The sequence below is a fragment of the Adiantum capillus-veneris genome, chromosome 18, assembly GCF_014529385.1.
Source record: "Adiantum capillus-veneris isolate H3 chromosome 18, ASM1452938v2, whole genome shotgun sequence".
Taxonomy (NCBI): domain Eukaryota; kingdom Viridiplantae; phylum Streptophyta; class Polypodiopsida; order Polypodiales; family Pteridaceae; genus Adiantum; species Adiantum capillus-veneris.
Genome location: NC_140948.1, coordinates 114942089 through 114951439, shown reverse-complemented (window position 1 = coordinate 114951439; position 9351 = coordinate 114942089). Strand labels below are relative to the sequence as shown.

General features: G+C 39.4%; 1 protein-coding gene across 6 annotated transcripts in view; it reads right to left on the bottom strand.

Moving 5' to 3' along the window:
* Positions 1 to 400: 400 nt before the first annotated feature.
* Positions 401 to 9351, bottom strand: part of LOC147436244 (uncharacterized) — a 64929-nt gene continuing 55978 nt past the window's right edge. For 4 of the 6 annotated variants that reach the window (XM_086489165.1, XM_086489163.1, XM_086489169.1 and 1 more), the window contains 10 exons: positions 7063 to 7241; positions 6848 to 6944; positions 6614 to 6774; positions 6236 to 6467; positions 4489 to 4698; positions 4033 to 4179; positions 3812 to 3951; positions 1086 to 1239; positions 839 to 962; positions 401 to 648 (listed from right to left, as the gene is read on the bottom strand). In XM_086489165.1, coding sequence (XP_086345291.1) covers positions 509 to 648; positions 839 to 962; positions 1086 to 1239; positions 3812 to 3951; positions 4033 to 4179; positions 4489 to 4698; positions 6236 to 6467; positions 6614 to 6774; positions 6848 to 6944; positions 7063 to 7241 — 1584 coding nt within the window. In that variant the 3' untranslated portion in view covers positions 401 to 508. The remainder of the gene's footprint in view (positions 649 to 838; positions 963 to 1085; positions 1240 to 3811; positions 3952 to 4032; positions 4180 to 4488; positions 4699 to 6235; positions 6468 to 6613; positions 6775 to 6847; positions 6945 to 7062; positions 7242 to 9351) is intronic. The other 2 variants (XM_086489166.1, XM_086489168.1) reach the window with 2 other exon arrangements.

Below are 9351 nucleotides of genomic sequence, written 5' to 3'. Positions count from 1 at the left end.
TTAGCTTCCGCTTTTTTGCATGAGCAACAACTCCAAAAGTTGTTGGTTACAATTTAGAAAAACAAACATTACATTGGTTGTATTAACCACAAATGAAGCATATCTTAATTAGTCATTATGTCTTTTTGGTGGAAAATGCATCTTGGCCCTTATGAACCAAAAAGACATATGAGGTCACAAAATGTATATGATATGTGTTTGCCTTTGTTTAATGTTTAACGTTTAATGGCTAATGATCAGCATTGATTTAGCACTAAAGAAACCAACAAGCATTTTAAAGGATCACCACTTCAAACCATCATTATCTATCTTCAAACATAAGCAAACAGTAAGGCCTTTGGCATGGGCAAGCCAAACGAGAGAGAGAGAGAGAGAGAGAGAGAGAGAGAGTGAGAGAGAGTCGCATACCACTGCTACACCAGATTACACTTATGGGACATTCAACTTCCCCACTTTGAATACAATACAAGAAGACGACCTGAGCACGACGGATCATACATTTACACCATTAAGCCATGATGGTGACTTGAGAACGCAACTTATCTTCAATTTTAGTCTCTCCGTTATTTTGTACAGAGTTTCTAACAATGTTTTTGAAAGATTGGAGCAACCCTAGAGGAGACTCCCCACCGGAATGTTCCGCCAATCCTGTTCAAAAACAAATACCAACAACAGCAATTCACATTAAGAAAAAAAAGCTGATTACGAAGCATGCTTAGAAAGCAAGAAATAACCCATTATCATATGGAATGCTTGCATTATGGCTAGCAATCAATTCATATTTTCAATGGTCAGAAACTCGATAAAAGACAATAGCTCAGCTATCACAACTCATTACCAGGCTTTTGGACAGCAGCCTCCTGAAAGATGAACCCATGCACTTCACGCAACTCCTTTTCGACTATATCTCCATTTTGAGGCTCTTCTCGGTTGTTCAAATTGCTGTCAGTCGAGTCTGGGAGCTGTAATTGAAGGTGAGAGCCAAACTTTAAACCATTACAAACCTCCACAAGAAAATATCGAACAACGGAAATCTTTTGTACACAAGTAGCAACAGCAGCAGAAGCTAAAATCTTTTGGCATACCCCAAGATGACCACGAGAGTTAACAGAGTGAATTGAAGGTCGGAATGTGCATTCAGCCAACTCTTGCTTCTGCTTTTCTTTCCTCAAGGATTCAACTTTGGCTTGCCATTTTGCTCGGTCAAGCAAAAGCATCTTGTACCATTGATGCCTTGAGCTGCACATGCAAAGAAAAGTACAAATGAGAACAAGAAGAAGTGCTTACTTTTTGAGCAGTTGTACCATTAAACACCAGTCTCACGCATACAGAAAGCATCTGCCCCTATCATCATATTTTCTCAATCATGCGCTCGTGCTCTGGTTCTTGAACGATGCTCCATCTAGGTATCCTTGTCTGCCTAAAATGTCTGTGTCTGCTTCTCGTCTGCTCTTTCTCCACCTCCGATATGTACCCTCCTCGGGGCTCCTCATGTGTCTCAATGTCCATATTTTGTTCCCCTTCAGCGTCACCACGAATCGTTTCAGTCTGATGTTAAGAGCACACTGAAACCGAAACGTGCATATATGGATTTTGATAGGCCCTAAAACCTAGCTTGTTAGTGAAACGGCATGTGTTTCACTTAGTCAACAAAACGTTTCAAGGCCTGAAACATTTCACCTGTTCGGACCCCCCAAAACGCGTTTCATGGTGACCATGTTCCCCTTGCATGGCTGCCTAATTTTTGCTCTTCACATAATCCATGCCCAGGAAAGAAAGATAACTAGGGGGATCCTACACCAAATGGCAAAGCCTGATGTGGAATCACCCTCAAACTGATGGTGTGGTCCTCCCAACCCGCCCCTTTAGGAGCATCCCCGGAAACCTAACTATAATTGCAAGAGTCTCTCTAAAGCTCTAAAGCTGGAGAGTTCCATACCCAAGACTTATGTTGTCAAAATTGCCTTTTGCATGCTGAAAAGCTACAAGGCTCCATGCAAGAATTGGCCTACCTTTATCTATTCATCCCAATACTCACCACAAAATCTTTATATATACCTTCATAAGTTCATGATAGTCTGAACTCACGAATTATAAGAGGGAATAAAGCACTCATAAAACTATAAAAGCAAGGGATGCACGAAAAGAAAAGAAAAACAAAAACAAACAAACAAACAAACAAACTAACTAAATCACGTTGTTTGCTTCGAAACAAAACTAGATAAAACAAAACATTATTAACTTAAAAATGTTTTTAGAAAAGGCATGTGTAAAATAAGTTGACGCAACTTACTTGGCTTAAAACAAGTACTCAACTTTAAGCAAAAAAAGGATAAGACATCTTAAAAACTTAATCCTAGAAATCAAACTTCACACAACAACTTATAACGGAACTCGTTCTTAAGTCCTCAGGTAAGCTAAATATGAAATCGAAAAATGAATACTACTACAAACCTACGAAGAGCAAAGAACCAAACTTGACAATATGTGATCTCAACTTCACTGCTTGTCCAAACAGGAAGAATAAGATTATCACCTTTATCATGCATAGCTTGGACAACAGCTATGACATCCCTACTCACGTCGTCAGTGCCCAAGAGTAGGTGCATGTTTATATAGAGGTCATTCATGCTTTGAACGTACTCTACAAAACCAACGAGCTGAGTTTCTATCACACTCCGGAGGTGATAGGCATACTCAGCCATGATAAAGGCTAGCAATTGTCAAGCTATAGTGAAAATACTAGAAGCGCTAAAGATCAAAACAACAACATAAGGTGTTATTAAGTCAAACAATAAGTGGGCTTTTTAGCTCCCCACTTCTATTGAATTTACTACTGATTATCTTGAACATTCCAAAGGAAGAAACTAAAAATAAACTTACTACGATGCAAAAATGAACGAACTTTTTTCATGATTCTTTTGAATGAGTATCCTTTTTCAACTAGTAAAGAAATAAGATGGCAAGATTGAACAACAAAAGTAGATTTACTAGAACAAAGACGAGAAAATCTAAATAGTTGAGAGCAAATGACACCGTACTTAGCTAAAAGAGAAATGTTCGAAGAAATGTGAGGCATGCGGATGATTTTTAGATTGGCATATTCTGGTTCAAGGCGCTTATCATAGATATCTACTTCTAATCCCAAGGGAGTCTGAAAAATCTTAAGTTCTAAAAAGGCACAACAATCACTATTTGTGGTACACTTAAGTTCACAAAACTCCTTGGGATAAATTCCTCCGCCTACCGAACTCGAATTCAAGTACATAAAATCTTGAAAAGAAGGAACGTCAGGGACAAAAAGATCATCTACAAAGCGTCTTACATTGCATAACTTGTGCAAAAATATTGGGCACAAGTTTCAATGAATTGTTGAATATTTTGAAGTTGTATCTCTCGAGACCACCAACGTTGTGGTAGCTGTAGATAGTTTTCATGCTCCAGGCCAGGGTTAACTTCTTATTTTCTGGAGTTTCACATACGACTTTTATTTCATGCAAAGACACCCCAAAACTCTAAATTGTATACTAAAATCCTTTTTCATTTGTCAGCCATACTATCAGAGTAAGTGTGCCTCTGTATTAAAGTGAGAATTATATTTTTAACTTTTCACAAAACATTATCTAAGCAGACGATTGACACCTTAAAGTATTGGTAGGCACAGGTGCACACCTAAGCTATCTGACTAAGCCTCCTGAGAAGTTGTGGGAGAGAGCTTCACTCAAAAGGCACCATAGGATAGAACTTATTTGATATGTCTTTTTTGTTTCTTGATTTCTTAAAAAATATGTTGCAAGTTGAATTGGAAAACCTGAATCTCCTCTTTCTATTGGCCAAACTGCGGGAATTTTGATCCATTTTGAATTGAAAACTGAATTTCTCACTGTCAAGATGAGATTTTTTGGTGCATCGGAGATCAAAAAAAGGGGTTGGACTTGCTTTCTTCTGCAACTTTTATAAAACAATTAAACATTAAAAATGCGATTAGATCCCTACTTGTCTATGAAGATTGTGCTAAAAAGCATTTCCAACCTGAACATGACTTAACAAGTCCAGAAACTCGGAAAAGGTGACATGCTTTTTATTTTGGGTTCCCAAATGCTTGACTTCAGAGGCACCTGCTATCACCTCCTTTGGCAGCTGTGTCAGCTCTGCTGGATCAATGTCCACAAAACCATCCTGAGCGTGATCATGAATGCTTAGTCAGTTGAAAGCCTACAAAGCAACACGTCTATTGTGTAACTGTTGATTGCCCAAAAAACTTAGTTTATTCATCAAAATTATCAAAATGTTGTGGCAGAACATAATAAAGCAAGTAGAGATTGGGGAGCCTTCCATATTGCCTCAGTGAAATAAGAAAGGGTTTCACTATAGAATGCATTGCAAGGCGACTCAAGTTGTAAGACTTGACGGTGGACTAGCAACACACGTCCTGATACAGGTGGTTCCGCAGGAAGACTTAAACAGAAAAACGGTGCTTCTGGATACCTGGTCTTTATCAAGATATTGGAATATTTTATGAAGCCTGCGTTCTTTGGCACGGTTCAGTAATTGTTGAGATCTTTGTCCCACATAATGCCCATTTGCAAGTTCTTTCAACTCTTTCAAGTCTCTAGCAGCCAGTGTCTTTTTCTTGTTTTCAAGTTCGAACTTTTGCTGATAAAGAAAGTCACCAATCGGCAAAGCAGCTGCATTTCTCTGCATCATAAGAAACATCAAATCTCAAATGGAAACAGATGCTGCAGTACAGGCACATTCACCTGAACTGTTTCTGAACTCTTTTGTGTAACCTTCCACTTACCACACTCCCAGTTATTAACCCTCATCCTCTGAATATAGCTCACCACATGCCACCCTGATCCTACTCCATATGGCAACCCCCACAGAGCCTCGTTACTCAACTTTATGACCGCCCAGCTTGCTACATTTTTATGCTGATTATTGGCTTGTTTCCTCTGCAACAATAATTTCACAAGCACTTTTACTAGTCTTACTGGATGCCCAGTTGCATCTTGTCAGAATTCTTCTGCTCATTAGCAGATCCATGGTAAAACCTACTCATTAGCAGATCCATGGTAAAACCTGCTCATTAGCAGATCCATGGTAAAACCTGGTGCCAGATCATCCATACAACGAAAAAAGGAGAGCAATCTTCCAACCCTTCCTTTGAGCTCAAGAGGGATTCTTAGATACTCCTACCAGGCAGCCCATCTTTTGTTAGATTACATACAGTTCAATGGGAATAGGCCCCTCCATTGTTGCTCCTACCCACAATTCTTCCCGTGTATTAAACATTTACATTGATGCATTCAAAGCGCTTTCGCTATCTTTTGCAGAATAATCACACATCTCTTCCTTCGAAAAAAGGATGACGGAATAGAAGTTAGAACTGGACCTCCATATACGTAAATGACAAACATAAGCTATTGCCAAAGCCTTACATCAGAAAGTCTCAGCACTGAATCATGTTACATTCACAATCTACAAGGTCTAAGTAGTCATTACATACAACCAAGAGTGCATCTGTGTCTTAAATATCCCTATGCGTATTTTGTAAACCATGTCCTGTTGTTTAGCATCGAATCATAAGTTTTAGATATAATGCAGAAAACAAATTCAGGGCCATCGCAGTAGGGTGCATTAGACATTCATGTAACGAAAACAAAGTTTTTAAGATAAACTGCCATAACTTACCACCGCTGATTAGCATTAAGACCGCAGACATATGGGGGCAATAGATGGGACAATGCAGGCCATCACCCTCAATCTTTCAACCATCAAGGTCACTTTAGCAGTGTTATATTTCCTGAGCAACCTGGCAAGGGAATGGGCACAATTCATAAGGTAGCCTTCAGGAAGAGTTTTGAATGAGAAGGGGATCGGACAAAGTTTCACCGCAATCTACACCTTCCATTTTCTTTCCGGGCCATCAGACCAGCACCTTAATTCTACCCTAGTGGTCGTCCCATATATATCTGTTTGCTTGCTTTTCAATGCTCACATAGAAAAGAGGAAATATTAACATACTAGTCATTGATGGCTTTAATCTGGCCCAAAAAAATCCTGATTGATTGATTATATTTTTCACAAGCGTAGTAAAGCAGCCTGATAAAATTGAAACAGTGCGATCTCTTCATCAACCAAAAGAATCAGCCTCATAACATTGACTTGTGTCACATAGGTGACATCTATAAGTGTTAACATTAAATTTGAGTTCTTAAGTCAAGACTCTTGCCTCACAAAGAGGTTTTCGCCCTGTTTGTGGTTTGAATAGCACCTGACCCGTAGACAAGTCCACTGGCTTTGAGCAGCTTTCTTGATTACTCTGAATTCTTTTCTTTTTCTCTGTTAACTTTACCGCATACTGCATAAGTCTTTCAAAAACATTTCCCTCGTGATAATGTCCATGGTCATCAACCATCCCTGAACCCTTATGGTGTCTATTTATACTAGGACGAAAGGTAACTCTGCAAACAATTACATGAGAATGGCTTCAACGAGGGAAACAGCCTCAGACCAGGGTGTCCTCCTACCTAATAGTACATGCATGCCACTAGAACTAACAGAATAAAAGTTCAATAAGAGCACAGACATTATCGAGGCAGAAGCTTACCCTTCAGGATACCATTGACCATATTTAGCTTGACGTCTTCTGCGATTTTCAGCATCCCAGAAAAGCTGATCAAAACGACTATGCAATAAATCTTCTTCTTCTGGAGGCCGCTGATTAACTCGTGGTCTGAAAGTGCACTCCATAAATTTTGCTTCCCAAACCTGACCCAGAACAAATTGCCAACCAACAAGTAAGGCTCTGAAATGTACCAAGCACAGCAATTAAATATACTACCTCCTGACGCAATCCTTGAAGATCATGCCGTGGTTTCTCATATAAAAGCCTATCCCAAACTGGAATATCCTCTCGTTTGATTTGCTTAGCCAATTTACTAACCAGGAATGTGATATGAAAGAATAAAAAGACTGAAATCAGGAATACATCCAAGCAATCAAGAGCTTTTGTTCCACAAACAACTGAATTGATGACTAAGTTCAAGAAACAGCTACCTGATTTCTGGTTTTAACGTTAAAAGTCTCAGTTCTTTGTCTTCGTCTTCTTGCATTTTTTTATCAATCAGCCTTTGCCTCTCTTCTTCCTTGTTGAGGCCCTCTCTATAAAGCAATTCACCATAGTTACGGAATTGTTTGGCTGCCCTGCCGCGAAGTCGCATAATTCTTCTTGTTTTCTGTTGAAAATTGATGCTTTCCAAATCAAAAATCTATTCAGCGGTCTACAGATAATCAGAACATACAGAAAACTTATCAAAAACAAACTGTCAAATGTAACAATGGTTACAACTCTCGCTTGGAGGTGGTAGCGAAAAAGATACCACGGTGCAAGAATCATCCTGCAGAAGTTACAACACACATTCCCACACGCCAGCCCACCACCAAGTTCCAACTGCAGTTCCTTTACATGCAAGCAGCCATAAATGATAAACTATTGTCACCCTCCTGTTGACACCTACTATCCCACAGTAGTTGAGAAGTCTCAAAAGAACTCCTCAATAAGGCTCGTGCAGTACCAGTGCTGCCAGAAATACTTCCTTGAAACCCGCAAATCTGTGCCGGTACTCTTCTCAAGCAGACATTGCCCTTTTTAAGTGAGTTTTCGGGGTTAGGACAACCTCCAACACAAACACATATACCTTCATAAGTTCAGAATAGTCTGAACTCACGAATTATAAGAGGGAATAAAGCACTCATAAAACTTATAAAGCAAAGGACACAAGAAAATTTTTAAAAAAAAACTAAATCACTTTAATTGATAAGAAACAAAACTAGATAAACAAAACAATATTAGCTTAAAAATGTTTATAGAAAAGGCATGCGCAAAATAAGTTGGTGCAGCTTACTTGGCTAAAACTTCAAAGAAGTACTCAACTTTAAACAAAAAAGGATAAGACATCTTAAAAACTTAATCGTAGAAATCAAACTTCACACAACAACTTCTAAAGGAACAATTCTTAAGTCCTAACGTAAGCTAATTACGAAATCCAAAAATGAATACTACTACAAACCTACTAAGAAGAGGCTGCAAATAACAAAAGAAGTACAAAGATCCAAACTTGACAATATGTGACCTCAACTTCGTTGCTTGTCCAAACAAGAAGAATAAGATTAACCGTTGTCATGCATAGCTTGGACAACAACTAAGACATTCCTACTCATGTCGTCAATGCCCGAGAAAGGGTGTAGGTACTCTACAAAACCTACGAGCTGATTTTCTATCACCCTCCGCAGGTGTTGGGTATACTCAGCCATGATAAAGGCTAGCATTTGTCAAGCATACTAGAAGCACTAGAGATCAAAACAACAAAATGGTGTGTTACTAAGTCAAACAATAAGTGGGCTTTTAAGCTCCCCATGTTTATTGAATTTACTACTGATTATCTTGAACATTCCAAAGACGTAGCCATTACACCTGTCATTGGCAAACTTCGGTTGCATTGTCAGGGGTATTTGGGGCATGAGGACTTCTATATAATGCCTTTGGAAGGTTGTGATGTTCTCTTGGGAATTCCCTGGTACCACAAGAACAACGCCGTGATCGACTATCGAGCGAGGAAAGCAACTTTGACCACAGAGAAGGGCAGAACCATTGTACTCGATGCAAAACTTAAGGGTGAGTCCGTCCCTATTGTATCGGCTTCGGCCATTTCAAAATTAATAAAATCCAGTCTGTATGTTTACTCGATCTTTTTGAAAGAGTTGAATGATGAGGATAGGACAAACATGTATGAACTTGATAAAGAACGCCAAGGTTTTCTCCACACTCATGGCAATTGCTTCTTAGAGGGCTTGCCAGGCGAGTTACCAGCCGCTCGTCCTGAAGATCATACCATTGATTTGATACCTGGAAGCACACCACCAAACCAGCCACCTTACCGTGTGAGCCGAGCCCAGAACGAAGAAATTATGAACCAAGTGAAAGACCTCTTGGAAAAGGGTCTTGTCCAGCCTAAGTACTTCACCGTACTGCTCTCCTGTGTTGTTGGTTTTGAAGAAAGACGGATCTTGGAGAATGTGCATCAATCATAGAGCTCTCAACAAAATCACCATCAAGAACAGATTTCCGATTCCTAGAATCGATGATACACTTGACCGACTTCAGGGATCCTCGTGCTTTGGCAGGATCGACTTGAAAAGTGGATATTATCAGATCCGAATCGCGCCGGGAGATGTCTACAAAACAGCCTTTCGGATGACTTTTGGGTTATTTGAGTTTTTGGTGATGCCTTTTGGCTTAACCAATGCTCCTGTGACATTTAACCGGATGATGGACAAGATTTTTTG